This window comes from Aphelocoma coerulescens, chromosome 6, assembly GCF_041296385.1.
Source record: "Aphelocoma coerulescens isolate FSJ_1873_10779 chromosome 6, UR_Acoe_1.0, whole genome shotgun sequence".
NCBI classification, from domain to species: Eukaryota; Metazoa; Chordata; class Aves; order Passeriformes; family Corvidae; genus Aphelocoma; species Aphelocoma coerulescens.
In genome coordinates this window covers 26,174,197-26,196,964 of record NC_091020.1, presented here as the reverse complement: position 1 = coordinate 26,196,964, position 22,768 = coordinate 26,174,197, and the positions used below count along the sequence as shown (strand labels likewise).

Here is a 22,768-nt window from a genome sequence, read left to right as displayed (position 1 = left end):
TTTGTTGTTGTATATTAAAAACAGCAGCTGTTGTTGGAGGTGAGGGTTCTGGAAATGAAAAGCATGATGTCCTAATTACCTATGGCAGGGAAAACATCTGTGCGGGAAAACTAATGAAATTAATTCCAGAGCTTAGCAACTGAATACATTAATTGACATTAATTAATGCTAAATTACAAACCTCTGCCAATGGAGTCACATAAAATGTCCACGAGAATGAAAAGGAAAAAATGCTTGAGTTAATGTGAACACAGAAAATCCTCCCCTGGGAAGAAAAAGTGAGAACCAGGCGCTGCAAGAATCCTGCTTTTCCTTCTTTCTGTCTCCTGTAGCAAGAAGAGCTTTTCTTGTTGTGCACATCTCAGTGTTGGCTGTTTGGGAGATTAGCTTAAGCAATTTCAGTGCTCTGCCCTTTAGTAGTTATTACTGGCATTTTAGAATTGAAGCCATGGAGAATTGCACTGTAAAAGTTCACAAGAATTGCCTTAGTAAATCTTTATCAAAGGTACAATCACTGCTGCCCAGACTCCTGCAATCCAGCAGAAATAGGGATAGTCCCCATTCCTCCATTAAAGCAGGATTGAAGGAACCTCAGTCTCCTCTAATGGATGTCAACCTGGCCTGCTCTTCAAAATCTCTTGTGGAGGAGATTCCTTAATCTTCTTTGCTGGCTGGTCCCAAAAGCAAACACTCCCTGTGCTCTCAGCTTAGATAACCCCTCTGCATGGGAAGTAGGATGGCACTGGAGTCTCTCCTCTTAGTGTGTCCCAGGCAGCTGGTGTGCCTGTGGAAGTAAAAGAAAATAATGGGGAGGGGAAAGGAAATAATGTGGGAAACAGAGGTCTGATCCTGTGTTATCTCTATGCTTGGTGGTTCAATTCCATGTATGAAAAGCCACCCAGTCTTTGCAGCAGCTCAGGTGGCAGTAGGACCATTTCAACTGAGGCTGCTTTGCTGAAGCTCAGGATTGGCATGAACTTGACTCAGGAACCTTGTTGTGACAGAGTGAGAGACCCCACCTGGAGTTCTCTGTCCAGCTCTGGAGCCCTCAGCACAGGAAAGCTGTGGACCTGTTGGAGCAAGTCCAGAGGAGGCTGCAAAGATCATCACAGGGCTGAAACACCTCTCCCTGTGAAGGCTGACATAGCTGGGGTTGCTCAGCCTGGGGAAGAAGGCTCCGAGGAGACCTTATTGTGACCTTTCAGTACTCTGTCTTAGGACAAGGAGGGGACATGCTGCACAACACAGCACTGCTGGGTGGCAGGAGAGGCTGCGGCCCCCCGTCCCCCTCCTTCCTAGATGCAGAGGGACAGAGGGAACTTTCCTGAGCTCACTGGAATGAGCAGGCTGGGAATTACGTCGTTCCCTGCCCTCTCGTGGCTAATGTGGAAAAAATCATGTCCCTCTGAAGGGAAATGCATTTCGATCATGCTTCCCAGGCTGTATTCATTAATGTTCTGCAGTGAGCTGCGAAAGCATAAAATGTTATAAACGGCAGCGACTAATAATACTTAGCACTTTATATATTCCAAGAACTCTGCGCATGCTGGAGAAAAATCATCCCTCATCAAACTTCCCTGAAGGTTCGTTACCCTGCATGTCTGTTTCAAGCAGAAGTCAACAGCCCTTAGAAGCAAGGAAAGAAATGTCAAATGATAGTTTTAATTAAAACCAAGATTAAATACGAGATTGTAAAGTTCCAGCTATTTCTATTTCAGTGTAAAATGCTATTTCTCTGACCTGAAGGTGGTAATTAAACAAGGAGCTGTGTCTCTCCAAGGAAAATGATTAGAAGTACTTCCAGCATTAAATGCAATGTACTGTTTCTGTCATGTAAGTACGAATGTTAAAAAGCCAAAATTGTTCCTCGTGTGGATGAGGTTTGTCATAAAACAAAGTACAAATTCTTAATGAATCTGAAAGAATGCAACCAGAGTACTGACAATCTGGTTCTGTATTCTAGGATAAATTGTACCCATGAAGAAATTCAAATTGTTTTTCTTCAGGTGCCAGATTATGAGATGAGCACCTTGCAGTGCTTCAGAATAGGAGGTGAGGACATCCCAGATAGTGACAGTGGATGAGATGGCTTGCATGACTGCAAGATGGATGGCTGCACTTAGGCCATTTAGTTTGCAGCTGCTAAGGCCTCTAGTTACAAGAGAATGTGGAATGATTGCCCAGGTCTGCCAGGGTGCATCAACCTGCACTGTCAGTGGAGAAGTAGGTAAAACCCCTGAACAGGAGGTGGTCTGAGGTACTTTCCAAGCTGATCTGAATTACTCTACAGAGGGTATGTGCTGTAGGAAATACAAAGTACATGGTAGAAGGCTTTCCCTTGGTAAAAACATATAGCTCTGATGTCTGATCTAGGGAAGAATGAAAGAAATGATGGGAGGCTGAAGCAGGTAAAGAATTTAAAGGGAGAAAGTAATCAAGGGTGGATTTATGAAGGATGTAAGGGAAAGAAGGGTTGTGTGGTGTTGAATGGTTGGTGTCAATTCACTTCACATGAATCTGGGAAGCAAAAGTGCTGCCTCAGCAAACAGGTTCATGACAGTAGGAAGAATCTGTGCTCAGGATCTCAAGTGTATTGTTTTTGTTCTTTTCCTTTCAGATGCCCAATACATCACCTGCAAGATGCAGAACTGCAGTGAAGCCACTCGCAGCAAACCCTTTCCAGGCTACATAGACCATAACTCCCTGATCGTCCAGGGTGATTATGTCTTTGTTCAGGTGCAGAACACCTTCTTCTCTTATTTATTCTATTACTTCATATTATATTATTCTATATTCTATTATTTTCTCTCGCGTTCCTTTGCATGTGTGTGCATGTGTGTTAGCTTGCAACTACTCTGTCAACACTGGATCCATAAAGGCATGGAATGGATTGTAGCAGTTTGTTACAATGCTAACTGTGTTCCTTTAAGCTCTAGTATCTTGTCACTGTAGGGCCATAGAGTTCCTGCCTGGAGAATGTACCGCGTGTGCTGGAGTGCTCTGTGCCACTCCCTGCAATCTCATCAGCACTCTGGAATTACTGCTTTAACCCCCCAGCTGGAAGTGTCACTCATCTGCTATTACAACAGAGCAGACCAAAGCTTTTTGTAGAGTATGAGAGGGAAATAGGAAAGAAGGGAGGGAGTCAGGGAAAGCACCAAAGGAGTAATCAGGCTGTATTGTTATGCCTCAGTTGTGATTATAGTGAAAAGGCAGAAGATGGGATGTACTCAGCCAAGCTGAGTTCCAGGTGAGAGCTGGTGAATAGATTTGAACCACTGTGGGTTTCATTAGGCTGCTGCCAGTGTCCATTTAATGTCAGCTGAAGAGGAAAAAAATAACAACAGAATTGTAGGGAATGTGGAGGTGAACTGGAGATCATTAGCACTAAACTGGGCTTCCAGACAGTTTATATTTTAGCATGCTTGTGAGTTGAGGGAAGAGGGAGGATTGAGATTTTACATTGGGTTAGTTGATTGCTAATTTGCTTCAGTTAATGAACTCAGTCATAAACACCAGTCTAAATAATCCACAAATAAATCTGGGACATACGCTCCGGAACAGCTTCTGTTCCTCGTGTGTCTGGGCAAAAAGGAAATGTTTATGTGGCAGGGAAAACAGGGGTGTGTGTCACTGTTTAGCCATGCTCTCTCATTCCAGGATGACTGTGTTTGTGGCTTGAGTGACACAGGAGCTGGAGTATTTCTCTTCAGCCATCCTGGCTGACTCTGGACCTGGTGTTATCCCTTCTGTTCTTCAAAGGAGGAATAACCCTATGCCAGGCTGTGTTTACTTGGAAGAATAGATGAACACCCTCCCTCTAGCCTTCCCTTCCTTCCTTGATCTCCATCTGGCTTTTCTGCAACTAAGCCATTTGGAAGGAATTAGTAGGCTCAAAAGCACTAGGGTAAAGGAATGGGAGTTTATTTTCCTACTAAACTTGTTTTATTTACAAACTCACGCTCTCCCATTAAAAATATTTCTGGCCTTTCTTCCCTAACTTTTGCCCAGTTCCCTTACAAAAAAAAGCTGAAGAGCTTTAGAATGAGAAATAGTGCTTATTTTACTTAATCTGGTATGAACCAGATGTATCTGTATATCTTGCATTTTAAACTACTGCTGTGCATTTTAAAACACTTAGTCTTGATAAGCTCAGGTATCAAGCAATTAAAGCAAAGTTCTGCATGGAGAATCCCCTGGAATAATTTTTCTTCAGTATCTTTCATCCAAGATTTCAAAGTACTTTACAAACATTGATTATACTTCAGCAGTACTGGAAGCCAGAGAAAATTGAGAGCTTTTTTCTTTCTTTTTCCCTCCTTTAATAGGTAGTAGAAAATGATACCTCACATTGCTCTAACCCAGCATTTTCAAGGTCTGCCATCAGTATTTATGCACTTAAATATATGGTCAGATTCACAAAAATGCCAAATCAACCAAGTTTCTCCTGCCCTCCATACCTGTGAATATTTAGCTGATCTCGTAGCAGATACGATGCTGTGGTGGCTCATCCAGGGCCACGCAGGAACCAAAGCTGGAAGCAGCAATAGAAGTCAAGCCTCATGTCTGCCAATCTGCTGATCTAACCAACAGCCTGCAGGGCAGCTCTGCAGATAGCAAAGAACAGAGAGCTTTCTGGTAAGGCACAGGAGAGCTGTGGTATCAGCAGGTGACATAATGGCCCAGCTGAAGTCAAGACTTCACTTTTCACAAGTTTCCACGTGAGATTCTAGCCTTTGTCTCTCTTTGGTGAGAATGGGATTCCTCTTGTTTTCTTTTTCAGCTGCTGCCAGTTGGATCAATGTTTATTCCTCAGCTGTAACAGCACTGCAGTTTCAAGCCATTGCCACCACACTGTGGTATTTCTCTTAACAGCTTTTGTCTGATATTCTTTCTGATAATAAAAGAAAAAAAAATTAAGAAAAACCTGATGATAACTTTACTGCTTCTCTCCTAGTTGACATCAGGAGGAAGACCACATTATTACGTTTCTTATAGGAGGAGTCCATTTGCACAGATGAAGCTGCCAAAGTACTCCTTGCCCAAGGTAGGTGTTGCTGCTGCTAGAATGTCCATTTGAACCTATAGATATTTTGATTGCACAGATCACAGCACAAGGAACTGCAAGATGACATGCACTGTGTGAAAACAGCATTCTTCTTTAACAGAACATTTGCAAGCAAGAAAGGACTAAAACCAAAAGTCAGCACTTTGGCTAGTCAAGGACATGAGCATGAAATGTAGACAGATACCACAGCCCACGTCAATTACCATTTCTTTATGGTTAGTTAATTAAGTTTTGGAGGGGATTCTCTCTCTATTTTTTTTTCTTTTGTATTAAAATTCCCCTCTCCTCTCACTATCTTGTATAGGTTGCTTTTTTGTGCTTTGCCTCATTAGTAGATTTTAATGGGAACCAAGCAGAAAGATGTCTTTGTGCCTACTCTGTATCTGGCCTAATTAACAATGGTGAATTAGCATTGGAGCTTGAAAGGATATTTCTGCCTTCTGAAGCTGAATTTTTTGAAAGACCTATATAAAAGGTTAGCTCCATTTTGAAGAAACCACCAATTTGCAGCTGAGGTCCTAATGGGTACTTAACAGAGGACTTTTTTTTTTGCCTTTTCATTCTTGATATAGTCTGTCTTAAATGAGATTTAAGCTGAAAGGTAGCAAATTATCTTACGGATTCTATATGAGGTTTAACATCAGAAGACAAATGTATTCCCAGAAACTAAGCAGGGATTGTCAGAAGGGAAAACATGAAAGTGCAAGGTCAGCCGATTCCTAGAAGTTGAAGGTGCGCCAGATTTTGTAGGTGGAAATGTTCAAAGGGATAACTCAGCTGCTTTCACAACTGGCTATCTTTGATTCCTCAACCCAACAGACCTGTTTAGAGTGGATTGACTGGGTGACCTTTATATAAACAGACTGCAGTTGAAACCTCGCCCTTGGATACGTCACATTCTCTACTCTGCTGTTGAAGCCTTTGCTCCTGTTCACAGCACCTGGAAACCCAGCTTGCAGGACATTGAGGACCATACCAGAAGCCATGAGACCTTAGGTCTGACACAGGAGACCTGTGGTCTGCCTCAAAATTTTCAGTCGCGTTTGAAGATAAGATTGCTCTGCCCAAGCAAGAGAAATTACTTTGTAAATTCAGATCAGATTTAAACAGGTGTTATTTGAAGGAGCCCTTAGCAACAGACTTGCATTTCAGAATGGTTATTGTAAAAGCCAAATAAAAATTTTAATTTACAGCCAGTTCAGACCATCTGTAGAGACACTGTTTGCTTTAAACTTGTTTCCTTTAGCCCACACTTATTTTTTTGTCCCCCTTCCCAAAGAGATCACTGGAGAGCCAGGGAAAATGAGCTAGAATTTAATTACAATGTGTTCGAGAGAACAGGAATTGGAGCAATCTATTCATGTTATTTGACCCAAAGAAAGATGCTTTGTCACAATCTCAGAATATCTTCAAAGACTGAAGAGCTACATTTGGCTTGGAAGGAGCTACAGTGGAACTGTGGCTGTCTAGGAGGCTGCTATCAAAGCAAGATAGTCACTTTTAGGAAAAATGCAGAGAGAGTTATATTATTCAAGGAATTGGAACATACAGCTTCTTTTATGCCCAGATTCTTTTATCTCCTTCAGCTAAGAAAGAGGGGCCAAATATGGTGAACAGTACTAAGTGACTTCTGGAACTGAGGATGGAAATAACCAAGCTTTTTGTCTCTGTGTGTCACTCTTCCTGAACTGGAGGCGTGTGATGGCAAGAAGCTTTGGCAGGTGATGCTGTTGCTCAGGCAGGATGGCCTACAGCAAATCAAGCTAAAATATTATTCTTGTTGACATTAACAGCCTCATAGCTACTTTGATTAAAAGCCTAAATAAACTTCAAACTCTGTTCCATTCAAGCAGATGCCTGCATATGCGCATACAGGTTGTGTTAACCCTGTAAATAGTCTTTACTGAGACCTGTTAGTTGTTGCAGTGACATTGATCTGTGGGTTGATGCTGCCTGTTCTGTACCACAGCACCACAATGTGGGCTCTGTCACACACTGTAGTGTCACTCATGCTAATCACACAGGGTGCATTTACTCCAGTTTAGACGAGTGCGCTGGGCAGACATTTGAGAATACTGAAGCAAGTCAAGCAATTTCTCTTCTGAAAAGACCTGTCTTAACTGGTGTTGAGTTGAATAGTGATGGGATGGGTGCATGTGGTACCTCTGTTTTAAATTCATCACCTCATTTCAACCACAGGGTGTAAATCCTGATGGAATAAGCAATTAAAAAAAAAACAAAAAACAAAAAACAAAAAAACCATAAATAAATAAAGTGCAGACCTTTAAAGAGCTGACAGCCCCAGTAATTTCACAGAAGTCAGAGGCAAGAGCCAGCATCTTCACAGACATTTCATAGAATATTCTGAGTTGGAAGGGACCCACAAGGATCATCAAGTTCAACTCTTAAGTGAATGGCCCATATGGCCATTGATCCCACAACCTTGTTGTTACTAGCACCGTGCTCTGACCTACTGAGCTGGCAGGATAAAACTGGCATTACACATCCCTACTATTTAACTTGCCAGGAAAAAAAGTTCCCTGACCAAATACAAAAAGGGCAATTGTTTAGTAGTTCAGAAAGCCTTGGCTTTTAGTCATTTGGGTAGACACCTGATCAAACCCATGTACAGCATCATGTTACTGTTGTCTTTGGAAAGGCAAAAGGGACAGGTAGTAGAACTGCATATTAATGTACTTCCAGTATGTTCTGGAACAGGGAGAAAAAAGCTCAGGCTCTCAGTAGAGATAGAGTAGACAGATGCAAGGGGAGCCCCTGAAGTTGATGATGACTGTTTGAGAAAAGTGCCTCGCTTCACATTCCTGTCCTCTTCCATCTCTGTAAGGAGCTTGTGCCATATCAAGGTGAAGGCTGTCTATGATACACTGATTGATTTTAATTTTCCCAATGTGGAAATGAAGAATTTCCTGATGCTGGTCCAAGACCTGTTTGATGCCCATATACTAATTCTTTTCTATCAAAGCTTTGCCTCGTTGCCGCATCGGTTGGACAAAGCCATATTAAGAGGAAAAGTTAATTTATCCCCAAAGGCACACAGTTTGAATGCTATCTTATTTGACTTTCTGCATTACATCTATTATGCCAATTCAATCTCAGTCTCTGCTTCCCTAGGCTTAAATTTGTTCAGCCTTACTGGAATCTTCTTTAGACTTCCATCTTACAGCATGTTCTGATCAAATGTAGGAAGCATCTAGTAAATAAATTAACCTGTTTGCTTCTTCAGCGTTTGTGATTTCTCTGGTGTTGATCAAAGTATCTTTTTACCCCTCTCCCCCAGTTTTTACAAAAATATTGAATGAAATAGTAAGATAATGAAAAAGTACATTCACCAGACCAAACAAGTTTTACTTATAATTTCTGTCTGTGTTTAAATGGAGAGGCCTGCCCATGCATGCACATATGCAGAAATTAACACTTGAGGTTAGAGCTGTGCTAGCCAATGTTGCCTGAAGCACACTGGGAACACCTGCTGATGTAGATCTACCAGCAGATTGAACCAGGGTGACAGTCTGAAATACGGAGCCACAGACAAACAGCTGTGGCTGTAACTCCTACTGGCACAGCTGGAGCTGAGAGAGGATGTCTGTTCACAGCCAAAATTAGTAGAAGTCAGTGGGACTTATATTACCTTTCATATTGCCTTGGGAATTAAGCCAATCTGTTCCTTCACAAAACGAGCCCATCTTCTGGGATACGATTTTCTCCAGTGCAGGGAAGCAAGTAAATCAAGTGCATATTCATCCACTCTGTATTCAGATCTGGGTCTGGATGAACAAGCAACTGTTCTGAATCTTAACTCCAAAAGTGGGGAACCCACTTTTCAAATTTATAGATCAAATTTCTTCATTATATTATTTTTTTATTTTTACATTACAATGCCTCATCTGGAAATATTAATCCTCCCTAAAAAGCCACCAGACAGTGAATTTTTGAAGACTATTATTAGCAGAAGGGAGACGTAGCATCAGCTTCCAAAGAGTATATTTTCTGATAAAGTTCCCAGTTTTGCATATAGAAGGCCTGGCTGAGATTCATGGAAGCAGAATAACTTTGGGATATCTGCCCAAAACAGACCAAACAGCTGAGTCTTCTGGGAATCACCTGGTGCTAAGAAATCTTAATTTCTTTTCCTACCTCCACAGATTTTTATGGCACCAAAGAACTCAGGGTACTTGTGCTGGGCAGATAGAACCTGGGAATTTCATTATAACAATCTCTCTCTTGGTGGCTTTTTCCATTGTAATAGAAAATAAAATAAAATGGGCAATAATTTCTCCAGGCATTCAAAGATGGGATCAGATTTAATAGTTCATGTTTTTTCTTTACTTATGCAATCTTTTCATTGTTTCCTGCCTGCTGTAACACACAGAACAAACAGAGTAAAACAAAACCTCACTCATAATGCTAGTGATCTAACTACATTTCTGTTCTTTATATCTAGTGAGGATTAGGGTTGTTTTTCTGTTTTATTTCTTGGGGGGTGCTGTTTCGTACAATGGTCCAGGGCCTTGGCTCCAGCCCACATTTTCATTAGAAACAGTAGATAACAGCAGATGTTCCCTCATTACATCCTACTTGTGTCAGATCCTGAGCATATTTGGCTTCTGAATGCTGGGCAAGACGCAGATGTTTCAGATGATCTTTTTTTTTTTTTTTAAACCCCTACATTTTTAATATCTGTGATTGCACAGTCATGAGTGGAAACACTCGGGTGCCAAAAGGAAAAAAAAAAAAAAACAACAAATAAACAACCCTCCCTATTCCCCAGACAAAGTGTTCATTAAAATGAGGGTGTTGGTAAGGGGAGTGAAAGTGCTGCTGTATAACGCTGTGGTGCCAATATAAATGTTCAATTAGTACCTCATCAGTTAATTACTGCTTTGCAAATTGGCAGAAGAGAGGTGGTGTAAAATATTCCTGGATGGAATTACCTGCTTACAATGGCTGTAGACAATACAACAGTACAATGCAGCAGTATTGTCTACTTAGTTCCCGATTAACTCCAGCCTAAATATATCCCTTGCTCCTCCCCAATTACTTTGGTGCCCTTGGAAATGGCAGCACAGAGCTCCCTCTAGTAACCTGCCTCTCTTTTCTTTCCCCAGGACATGCATGTTATCAGCACAGATGAGAATCAGGTGTTTGCAGCTGTACAAGAGTGGAACCAGAACGACACATACAATCTGTACATCTCCGACACCCGAGGGATCTACTTCACCCTGGCCTTGGAAAATGTCAAGAGTAGTCAAGGGCTGGAGGGGAATGTGATGATTGACCTCTATGAGGTATGTCATAACTCCAGACATCCCACTGCTATCTCAGGAGCTCACCAGTACCATTTCCTCCTTGCACATCAGTCTCGTAATATGCATGTGAATAGAAAAGCCAACAAACGACTAAACACAGAGTTTTACCCTCCCTAGATTCACTGCTGTATTCAACAGTAGGTTCTCACATGAGCTCATGGCTCTCTGATGCATAGGAAAAAGTTGTGGAATAGTTCATTCAGTTGCTAAGAAGAGCTCTGTCTCTTAGCCAAAATCCTGCTGGGACCCATATTGGCTCTATGGCTCTGAAAGCTCCAAACAGTCATAATAGTATCATTTTCCAATTGTTGTTGCATTTCTGGCAGTCTAATCTCTTTTCTTAGAAGTTAAGGAGAGACTGCAATCTTCAGCTGTCCTTGTCACCTTTCTCAGCTTAGACTATTCTGGGAATTTAGGTGTTTATATATATGTTCTCTTGGGCTATCCCATGAGCACGGAAACTCCTACCTCGTTTTGATGCCCTCTTTACCCCTGAGCCTTTTTCTGAACAAGCGTGCTCTGCTTAAGCTCACCTGTAAAAAGGCCAATTTGTGTTGTCTTTTATGACAACTCATCCTTAGACTAGGACTTTTCATGTGCCCTTGTACATCTCTTGCTCTGCTGCCTATTTTCCCCCTGGAGACAGCACTCAGCTGAGGAGAAACTCAGTCCTCAGCTGCAGTTCTGAGGGTCAGGTTCTGTTTTCAGGTCTCCTCCAGGGTATTTTCTGACCATTTAGAATAAAGGTCATGAGGGAGATCTGAGTACCTTTGAAGATGAAGATGCTTCCTGTATTTCCCCATCGCTCTCTCAATATTAGCTCTGCTCTGTAGTTTTCCTTCAGCTGCCCTCTACTTGGAAACCACGTTGTCCAGAGAGCCCAAGAGTTATACATCAGCACAGATGGACTGGAGGAGGATGGGCACTGCCATTTCAGTCATTTGGACATCTTTTGCCATTAATCTCTCTGCAGTGCTGGCAGCCCATGGAAAAAACTGTTGCCTCTTATTACTGTCAGCTGGGGAAGCAGCTTTACTGCATTATGTAAAGGTGTCCTACATCCCAGGGGGTAAAGAAAATCTTTTGTTTTGTTTTATTCAGCTGACACCCCACAGCAACCTGGATTGAAATTGATGGAATCAGACTTACAACGTCATATCTGCTGATTATCTAGACTGGAGGAATATTGGCTGACATGGAACCTGGCACAAACCTTCCTTTCAGTTTGATGTTCTTGCTAGAAGGGAACAGAGAGCCAGCCAGCATGGTTCTCTGAGTCAGATTGTTATAGTGATCTAGTGGAAAATGGAGAGGAAGGCAAGAGAAGGAAAAAAATTCATAGATAAATTAAAAGTAAGTGGAGAGATTGCAAATTGAGTCCTTCTCTGGTGGCAGCAGTATATTTTAAAAAGCATTATCATTAGAGAAGATGCCAGAGAAGCACCTGTTTAATGTGCAGGTGTCTGTGTGCATGTTTGTCAGGTGTTAGAAGTAAGTTCTTCTGGTTGCATTTTAGTGAGCATGTTTGTGTGTGTAATTCCTACATTGATTCTAAATCAAAGATAAATCTGCTCAATGCTGCTCAGCAGGGAATTGCACTGGGGACAAGGAGAAAATAAAAGTTCTTTCACAGTGTCTCTCTGAGTTCCCAAAAAGGCTGTCCTATTGACCACCTCCTAAAGTAAGGGAAGAGCTAAATCACTGACCACTGGGTCTGAGTGCCCTTTCTAGTTCCTGTGTCTTCCCAGTGATGCAGTATGGCTCTGTTGGAATGGTCCACAGCAAGACAGTCCTGCCTGTGATAATCCATGACTGAAGTGGTAACAGACTGTGAGGAGGTGTGTCTGTAGCTATGGTATATATGCCTATCACTCTGGAACTTAATTTTTTCTAACAGTATGTATGTTGGCTGAGAAGTATATGTTTGATGTATGAAGGTGGTGATGGGGAGTGAAAAATGTCTTTAGAGTTGTGTGTTCAAGTGTCTTGTATGGATCTTTCTGAAGCTGTGGAGTGGCATTTGTATCTGCACACAATGCATTCAGGGTGGTGAGGATTCTAAAGTTCCTGTGTGGGAGCTGACAGAGTGCTTTCCTCTCTGGCCACTGGTGGTCATGCACTTGCTTGCCTGGGTCTTTCTCTGTTATGACTCTGTGAGCAGCAGGGCTGAGCAGCTCCGTGTGTGTGTCAGGGCTGCGTGTATGCAATAGATCTGTCCTTTCCTTCTGAGAGTACACAAGCATGTATGGTGTGTGCAGTCTTTTTTGAAGATAAAGCTGTCCAAGACTAACAGAATAACTTTGCTTTCTCAGGAAAGGATTCTGAGTCCCAGCCCATGACTAGAATCATAAAAAGAAGAAATTCACGGGATTTCAGAACACTTTTATTGCCTGATATATAAAATGCTCTTTAATCATTTATGGCCAGCATTTCACAGGAGCTATATAATAGAACTATTTTGGGACAGCAACAAAGCAAAGTACAACTGGAACTATAGGCTGTAGCCTCTGGTAGTAAAGGCAGAACTATGTTATTTTTCCATCCTTGTCTATTCATGCAATATCACTGGGAGACAGGAGTACCCTTGTCTTTTCAGGGTGCCTTTCTACTACAGCAAAGAAATCCTGAATACTTGGGTGGGATCAAACAATCTGGCTGAGAAATTGAAAAGGTTATCTTTCTTCTGCTTATATCAACAATGAATTAGTTAACTACTGAATTTAAAGACTATTGCCCTTTATAGCAAGCCATGTCAAAGTCTTAATGCAACTTCAAATGAAATTCAGGAAGGTGCTATTTGAATGACTGTACCAAAGCACTGTACACAAGTACTCTCACAGCACGTGATTAGAAGTGCAGTAAGGTCCTGGTCACTGGCAGCTGCAGCATCCAACTCCAGCCATATAATTAAATGGGTTGAGCTGGAAAAAGCTCTGAATCTGCTGTGTAACTGTTTGCCATGCAATGTCATTTAAGTAATAATCTCTGTGAATAAAAAGTCTTGATGAATGATTCTGTCTGCTAATTCTACATCATAAGCAGAGGTGAGGTGGATGACTGAACAGACTTGCTGGAAACCAAGAAGTTTCTCACTTTCCCTCTCCTCCTGATTTCACTTCCCTTTTTATTGCTGCACTCAGATTGCAGAATGACAGCCTAACAAATTCATTCGCAAGCTGCAGCAGCTATTGGGCTATTGATTTTCGGTGTGCTGAGAAGATGGGAACATTCTGCAGTGTGAGTTGTGGTTTGAGGTTGACTTTTTTCTTCTCCTCACTAAGATACTTTTAGGCTTGGTTCCAGTGTGAATCTGTTAGCGTCATGTCTTTGCAAAATCCTCCTGCAGGTCTGTGGATTTAAACTGTTGGGTAAAACACCAGGAAAAAGTAAAAGGATGTGGATCTCATTGCCAGCTCTGTAACTGGCATTCTGTATGGCCTTGCTTGAGTCACCAGTGCTTTGGTTTCCTCAAAATACAAAACCGTAATAAAAATACCTCTGTCCCCCAAGTTATCCTGTTGAAACACTGATAATTATGAAACACATTGAGGTCCTTAGATGACATGTCTGAAGAAGGCTGGATGAGAATAGAAACTGCAAGTTTATGTGTGTGTGTTGCTGTTTTCTTTGCAAAGCCAAAATTGCTGCTGTTTCCTGCTGCTGCTGTGCAAGAGAAAAATAATTGCCTGTACATGTTTCATCTTTCAGGGGGAAGGATGCCTACACAGTTGAGAGGTTGTCACTTTACAGATAATGCTGTTGACATCTTGCCATGTTCCCTTGATGATTCTGAATTACAAGATTTCTTTCCCGTTTGTCACCTTTGCACCTGTGATGGCTTTGTCTTTTCCCCAGCACCCCAAGTTGCCTTCCTTTGATGTACATTGGCTGTTCTGGCCCTGACACCGACTACACTGACACAGCCACCAGAGCCCTGGTGGGTTTGACAGAGAAAAAGGGATATGCACAGAACCTGTATGGACTTGATCTATTTTTCAGCCATGTCAATTTTTCCTAGGTAGCAGGGATAAAGGGAATGTTCTTGGCTAACAAGAAGATTGACAACCAAGTGAAAACTTTCATCACCTACAATAAAGGGAGAGACTGGAGTTTGTTGCAGGCTCCGCACACAGATCTGAGAGGAAATCCCATTCACTGTCTCCTGGTAAGTACCTGAGGGGGGAATTTGGGGAGTGGGTAATACCCCAAAACAATCTTTTCCTACTGGGTAGCACAAGAAAGAGAGGGCAGCTCCTCTCTACATGAAGTGTATCTCATGGAGTGCAGTACTTCAGGCTTGGGCTGCCAGGGGTAATTAAAAGAGATGGCATTGTAATTTAGCTTAATTTAATTTAATTTCTGGAACAAAATTAAGCATCCTGGATCAGCTGCGTTCTGCAGAAGTGCTGTGTCCCCTGGAAGGGCAGGGGAAGCTGGGTGCTGTGTCTGGCAGTCAGTTCTCTGGACACTAGATGGGAGGCAAGAGCTGCTGTAGCTCAGAAATCTGAGGGACCCAGTAACTGGAAACAGACTCAGAGAAAAAGAGAGCTTGGATTTCTTTCAGGCTGCTCTGTTGGCATTAATATTTATTAACATTCATCATTTTCTCTTAGAGCTCAGAAGTGAGAATCGACACATTCATCCAAATATATGTACAGCTTTGTGTTGGTGTAAATTGTATCTATCTCTGTACTTACTGATATAGATCCACATATAGCTAAGTCTTTAATCATCATTATATGCAAACACTTTCCAAGAGGGAAAGTGAAATATAAGCAATGTGAATAGAATTGCAGATCTCTATCAAATTAGAAAGCTTAAACTGATCTTGACATATTTTTCAGCTGATACAATCTATACACAGTAGTGGGATAATACTCAGAACCCCTGTATTTGGGATTCTCAATAGCTTTCATATTATACTAATTCTAATATGGTTCCAGGCAGAATCTATTTAAACTGATCTTCCTGCTGCTGTCCTGTACTTGCATGTTGTTTTCCATCTTAAAAAAAAAAATACTCTCATTTTGAGGCATTAGAATCTGAATCAGCATTATATTTTGCAGCTGAATGCTACACTAATATCTTAACTGAATGTCATGCACTATTGCAAGAGCAAAGAATAAATATTTGAAGCTGTTCAAATAATTGATTTTTTGATTGAGCCAAAATGCAAGCCCTTCATTTTCTGTCCAGTTTGGAAAAAATAAATAGGAAAGACTGGGCAGTAAGACAGAAGAGTTATTTCAGATCATGACTAAATTTGTTTGGGTTTGTTTTCTTCTTTCAAATTTTTAAAAATTGTAACTAAGTGAATTCTTAATCAGATGTTTCTATGAGGTGAAAACCAAAAAAGATGACAAGCAAAAACTTTGCAGGCATAAAATAATTCAGTTCTTTGGAAGGGACTGTATAAAGAATCCTTTGTGTTTCAAATAGATTGTATAATCTAGTTTTAACTCAAGTGAACATATTCAGTAAAAAAATGACATCCTGACCTTCTCAAATTATAACCAATTTTATCAGAAACTCAAGGTTTTTTCAATATGATATGACAGTATAATATTCTAGGGGGCTAGCAAGGCAGAAGAACAAAAAAAAGCACATAGGCAAGTAAAATAATAAAAGTAGACTTTATTCTTTTTCCCTAAATTCGAAGTTAGAGTTCTGAGAGGTCTTTCCTGGTATTTTGGTACATTGATCATGCAAAGTCTAACTTGCCATTCTGGTTATAAGTGAGCCAGAGATACTGCTCTGTGTGGCCCTTATGGAACAGTTGTTTGAAGGAATTGGGTATTTTGTATACAAGGCTTTGCCTGCCACTATAGTTGCCCATTATGTAATGGAAGTGGTCCTACATCTGTGTATGAGACAGAAATGGACAGTTCTTATGGAGAGAGAGAGGGTTATGGCTCACTTAAGCCTTCCCATCCATACCGTATCTGGTACTATACCCATGGGCACCAGAGAACACAACAAACTTCATTTAAAATTAGACCAGGTGTGCCTGAATAAGCTGGAATTCCCTTGAGGTTGGTAAATTTGAACAAGCTAGACAAAGGGTCAAGAGCGGGAGCAGAATTATGGGTGCTTGTAGGGACACAGTGAGAATTGACCCAGAGAAGCTCATGGTTCTCTGTGGATTGCATTTACATCCTTGGAGCTCCACTGTGCATAAACCTCTATTTAAACATGAGTTCATTTTTATTTTGCTCTCTATGCAACCATGTACTTGCTCTGAGAATTACTTCCACCTGTGCAAGTTTGGCAGAGGCTTGTCAAGCTGTTTACACTTTAAGTGCTCTGTGACTTGGGCTGGAGTGTAGGAACTGTTCTGTGAATTGAGGGTGCTAAGGGACAAATCCTCAATGGACTTTAACTTTGTATCTCAGTCTTTGTCCTTTCAGGAGAATGGAAAGTAATTTATCAGCCTTTCCCTGTGATAAGGCCAGAGGAATATTTAGCCATGTTTATTTTTTCTCTTCCCCTAACATTGGGTAAAACAGGCAAGAGGCCTCTTTCATTGTCTGAGCAGTCCTCTGTGTTTAGGTTTTCCTAAGCTTCTGGAATGGCAGAGGAGCAGGAAACCTCAGCTGAGGATGCAGAGTCTCAGGTGGTCAACTTGCAAATCTGAAAGAAAGCAAATAGCTGGAATCTGAACTAAAGTAACTTGTTAGGTTTTTACAGGAACAGGCAGTCTGCCTGCCATAGAAAGGGAGGGATAGAAGTACAGAAAATGTACCAAATTACAAAGCAAAATAGCAATTCTGCAAGAGACAAGCTATTTAAAAATCCCATCTGAGGTTCACGCTTAATAGTGGGGAAGATGAAGGCAGAATATGGAATCAAAGAATTCTAGAAATTATAGAGAATAAACCCCAGAAGTTGGGAGTGGGAGGGAGAGAAATTTTTGAAGCAAAAGCACTATAAGTGTACATTCCTGGAAATAAGTCAGGGATACATAAAGGTTTTCTGCTGAGGGAAAATGCAGAGAAAAGGAATTTTCCTCTGCTCTGAGTCAATCTGTTCCTTGTCAGTGTGACATAGCTTATCATTTAAACACTTCACAAACTCCACTCACCTCTTTAGCCACCCCTGCATTGCCAGTTTTACCTCCTTATGTCAATTGCTCCTTTTCCTTCTAGACATAAATGTTCCTGACACGATCCTGCTTTTCCTTATGGCATAGATAAGTGAATTCTTCATAGACCATTGTACATGTAGTTTAGCTCCCATCCTTGCTCCACAGCAGATACTAATGCCTTCCCACTGCTGGTTTTCAGCATAATTGTCTCCAGCAATAGCTCAGGACTCAGCAATGACATGTGTTCCAGCTCATTGGCAAAATGGGATCTGCCATTTCCCAGAGTGACAGTACAGTCCCCAGCCTGTGAGTGCAGTGCTGTGTCCTCTGTGCATCTGGTCTTTAAGCCTCAACTAAGTGAGAATTAAAATAGAAATAAGTACACAGCAGCTAAGTTGTTGGCTAAGGAGGTTAAGAAGGAATCAGGTTGAAGCACAAGGAGAGCCAGACAGAACCATCCCTCTACTGAGAGTACTCTCAAGGTGGTTTTTCATAGGGACTCAGAATTTCTTCGCATTTTCTGTGAGACAGCTCTAAATAATGAGGAGGGAGGAAAGCAGTGAAATTCCATCTAATCCCAGGGTTTTGTTTTTCTTGTCTATATCACCTGTTTCCTAAGATGAATGCACTTAATCTTCATTAAATACCTGCCAAGGTATTTTGTCCCAAAGATGCTGGTTTAGTTTGATACTTAGCATGTGTTGTGAAGTGGTTAACTGAGGAGTAGTTGTGTCTGGCAAGAAATAAGCATCTGCCTGGGAGAGTTAATCAATTAGCTTTCAAGGATGGACTTGTGGTTCAAACACAGAGCTGAATCTCAGGAGAATCTTGATTTAATTTTTGGACCTATCTCCAACGTCCTATGTGACCTTGGGCAAGTTATTTATTTTCTCTGTGCCTCGCTTCCCCAGACACCTGTTTATTCCCTCCCACATTTTGTTTGTCTTTTCCATATGAATTTATAAAGATCTCAGGACAAAGACCCTCTCCTCATTTGTGCTATCATCTACAGAGTATTTTAAGCATCTGAGGTGTTTTGAATATCTCTCTTGGAAGTGTTCATCTCTTTTCATTGCTCCTTGCTGTTACAGGTGAGCAAATACTGTGACTACCCCTAGGTTTGTGAATGACCAGCATCATCCTTGTGTTACTTTCCTTATGTACTTTCTCCCACTTCTGATGAGGAACAGCCACTAATAGCTGGTTTGTAATGTGTCATGCCATTGGAGACAGTTCAGGCAGGCTTTGCAGAACAGCTAAAGTGGGTTTGTGAATCTTTATGAGAAATTAAGGACTCATGAGCTTCCTGAGAGGGAAGCATAAGAGTGCTGGCTTGAAAATGTTAGGAAGCAGGTAATGAAATCCAGTATAATTGTAAAAACTGTGGCAGTGAGCAGAGCAATGGCCTGTGTCACCTATGCCTTATCTTCTGTCTAGGGTCTAAATGTTGCATGCTGTGGCTGCCTTTCCCTTGGTGGCTGTGCAGTAGTTGGCATGGCTGGGAACTAGGCAGTGAGAGGAAACCATTATTCTGGTGATAATAATGGTTTTAGTAGCCTGTTGGTAGTAACAAAAAGGAGAGAGACAATTGATGAAAATTCTGAAAACCAGTGAGATGTCTGTATGTGAATTAAGCTGTGGCAGCTAGAGGAGGAACACAAAAGCACACAAAACAGCTGGAAAAATATCTGTTGATAAACCATAAGGACAGAGATGGAGAAGGTGTACATCAGGGATGAGGAAGAGGATGCTAACACAGTCAGGGATGGCCATGGGCAGTAACTTCAGGTGTTTGGCTAGGAGAGGAAAGGTTGGTTTTCACACCACACCCAGTTGCCACTAGAGACTCCAACCAGTACTGCACTCCAACCAGTAAGAAGTCATGCCACTAACAAGGCCATCTGTCTGGTTAGACAGATGGCCTGGCTTTTAATATTTGAGAGATATATTCCATTTCTATATACTGTATCTGTGAAATGAGATAAATTTGAAAGGAAACCTCTGGTAGCACAAAGATTGAATCTTAACAAGGTCTCATCTGAGTTGGGAATTGGCTGAGTTGCCATGAGGTTCTGTCTTCAAAATGCTGAAGTGGGCTTGGAGTATGTTAGTTTTAAAAATATGTTTTCTATTTAGTCTTCTCACAACCTATCAAAATGTAAAAGGAAAGAGTTCATGCTCTTGCAGTGCTTTTCCACTTCCTGCATTCATGTCAGCTCAATTTGTTTTCCGCTCCCTCCGGCGCCCCGGGCTGCTCCAGCGGCTGCCCTCGCAAGGCTGTCACTTGGAGTTAGGCTGCTCAGTACATTCCACTTGGCAGCTCATGTTCCCAGCTGCACAGCCCACGTCCCCTTTTCCTGGCTCACATAAGTGAGAGCTCCCATCTCTCCTCACCACCCTCATTTGCCTTTGCCAAAAGAACCCTGCCATTCTCCACAGGGCAATTCTCATTTCAGTCATATTCACCTACTTTGAGACAGGATGGATAAGTGGTATTCCTCCAGTAACCTATGTGACTAGGTCTCCTGCAGAGGAAGCCTGCCAGACTCTTGGGGCTGCAGATCTAGCCTTTAGGCAGCTGGTATTATTCAGGAAAACCTGCCTCCTTTGAGCCTGAAGGTCCCTCTGCACAGCCCCTCTTTCTCTTACAGAGCTGGGCAAGCTGAAGCATGGGCTTTGCCCCAGTTCTGTTCCTGTATGATATCCACTTTGATTGGGTCAGTTTTCTTCGTGTTTTCTTGCCAGTATTCTTCCCCTGCTCTTCCCTTAGCATGTTTCATTAAGGGCTCTTCATGAGGTTTAAAAGATAAAAAAATGCTGGAAATGAAACCCTAGTGAAGGAAATAGCATTCAGAAATTTTCAGAAATTATCACATTACAGATTTGGAGGGAATTGTAATGGCAGCTTTGAAAATCTGCCTGTCTGTCTCACCCTCATTCTCAGCTGATTTATTCTGTACCACTCGTACCTGAGTACCCAGCATACAAAGTCAATAGCAAATAGGTAAGGTTTCCATGGATGTATTTGTATTGAAATCTTAAAGGTCACATCCAGATGGGCAATGAAGCTTTGCTTTAAACTTGAAACTAACACTTCCCAGTTGTGGTACTTTGTATTTATTGCAGTGCATTTCAGAACAGTCATATGTCAAAAAGAGTTAAGAAATGGTACGAAATAAGTTGTATTTTCTTGCCTAATTAGAGGTGATTCAGCACCACACCAGTGGGGTTATACTGATTCATGTTTCAGAGATAGTTTGGGCAGTGCTGCTCAGAGAGTCATTTCATATCTGCATCTGAGATTGCTTCTCAAAGAGTAGGAGCCAGGAGAGTCGGGTGGCTCCTTACCATCACCTGCCTGGTCCCCTCCTTTGAGCTATGGCCTCAAAGGTCTTGTCCTTGGGAGAGGGTTTCAGCCCAGTGGATAAGTTTCCCACTGGGAATGGGTTGTGTCAGAAAATGATAGCAAAGTGGCTGTGCCTTTGTAAGGGTGACTGAATGCAATGGTTAGGAAGAAATACAGAGAGACACTGTTGTGTTTCTAAGCCTGTAGAAATAGGAACATACATTGTTGTATCTGCTTTTTACTTTTATTTCCCCTTTCTCCATAGCCCTATTGCTCCCTTCATCTTCACTTGAAGGTCTCAGACAACCCCTATACCTCAGGAAACATCGCCAGCCGAGACACTGCCCCCAGTATCATTGTAGCTTCAGGTATGAAACATTTCAAAATTGCCTGGGTATGATGTGCAAACCTGGACAAACTCTGGAGTTTGTGGAGGATGTTGGGTGGCTGTGGTGGGTCACACCACCAGTATTGGGAAAGGAGGCAGGCTGTCAAATGAAACTCCTTATGGGACTTCAGCTTGTCATATGCTTTGTATGGAAACTGGCCTTCAAGACTGAGGAGATCATGTCTAGCCCTCTACTCCTGCGAGCGTAAGACCAAATCAGGGCATTTCCTCTGCATGTGGAGCTGTGTAGAGTTGTATGTATTGGGTCTTTTATATAAATTTTATCAAACTGAATACCTTCCCTCTTTCCCCTTCCCTCTTCCCTTCCCTCTCATTTTCTTCCCAAACCCAGAAGTTCTGCAATTGCAAAATAAATAAATAGATTTACTCCCCTGATTTGCTAATTCTGCTGTATCTGAGAGGGTTCCTTCACTAACCAGTGCTCACCTTACAGGTAATATAGGCACTGAACTATCAGACAATGACATCAGCATGTTTGTTACTTCTGATGCTGGGAACACTTGGAGGCAGGTAAATGACACAGAATCACCTGGTTTAAATACTAATCATAGGAAATATCATAAAAGTAGATTCAATCTGTCACTTAATTTTTGTTTCATTTGGTTGAGGGTAGCTTTTTTGCAAATCTTTATGAAAGAGTACACTTCCCTTCTTAAAGGTACAGAGATGTTCAAAGAAAAAGACTAAATATGTTGTTAGACTTCATATAACAGAAAATTATTTTTATTATTCTACTCAGAGTTGGACTTCGGTTTAACCCCATAGCAAAGAGAACAGAATAAATTATGAATAATAAGGGGAGAGAAAGTGTTACCTTTTACGGTTGTACATCCCTTGTGCCAACCAAACCATTTTTCTCTTTGTCCATGACTTTACTTTCCCAAAAATCAGCAGTTGCACTGGTCTAATATTTGTCACTCTGTGTGGGACCCATTTCACCTAAGCTGAGTTGTCCTAAATTCGTTGTCCATATAAATGGATTATTTTGCCTTGCTCTCAAGCTAATGCAGAAAAAGACAAAATTCAGTTCACCTTGTTCCAAAGCTGCCTAACTCTCCATTAATTGTGGAAAGAGACTGGATGATGAAGTTATATCTAGTTCCTAATATTTAGTGGAGTCTCACCTGTTACGAAATACCCTCTAATGTGTTTGTCCTCAGATCAGGAAATTCTGTTATTCCTATTTTCTGAATGGGATATCAAGTCATGGAGAGAATGAGTAACTTTCTCAGACTAACAAATGCTGCTGTATAGACTGGAGAGCAGATGTTTGCAGAAAGTTAATACAAAAAAGACATAGGGAGAGAAAATCTTTTCCAGTATTTGATAATCCAAGAATCTAATTATTTTGCAATGTTTGACTAGCCTCATTTTTCTGTCTAAATCAATTATTTGAGCTAGGGCCAGACATGTGCAAACACATGAAATTCTTCTTTAAACAAAAATTTGTCATCGAAAGGAGAGGAATTGTTGATCCTTGCAAAAAAGTCATATTTCTAACTTTTTGTCAAGCAAGCGAAGAATGAATTTTCCA

The 22,768-nt window shown here is 41.4% G+C and overlaps 1 protein-coding gene across 4 annotated transcripts in view; it reads left to right on the top strand.

The window, feature by feature from the left end:
- Positions 1-22,768, top strand: part of LOC138112860 (VPS10 domain-containing receptor SorCS1-like) — a 270,350-nt gene that overhangs the window by 199,636 nt on the left and 47,946 nt on the right. For all 4 annotated transcript variants that reach the window (XM_069020456.1, XM_069020453.1, XM_069020454.1 and 1 more), the window contains 6 exons: positions 2,618-2,736; positions 4,958-5,047; positions 10,195-10,374; positions 14,414-14,560; positions 21,091-21,193; positions 21,668-21,744. In XM_069020456.1, the coding sequence (XP_068876557.1) occupies positions 2,618-2,736; positions 4,958-5,047; positions 10,195-10,374; positions 14,414-14,560; positions 21,091-21,193; positions 21,668-21,744 (716 nt within the window). The remainder of the gene's footprint in view (positions 1-2,617; positions 2,737-4,957; positions 5,048-10,194; positions 10,375-14,413; positions 14,561-21,090; positions 21,194-21,667; positions 21,745-22,768) is intronic.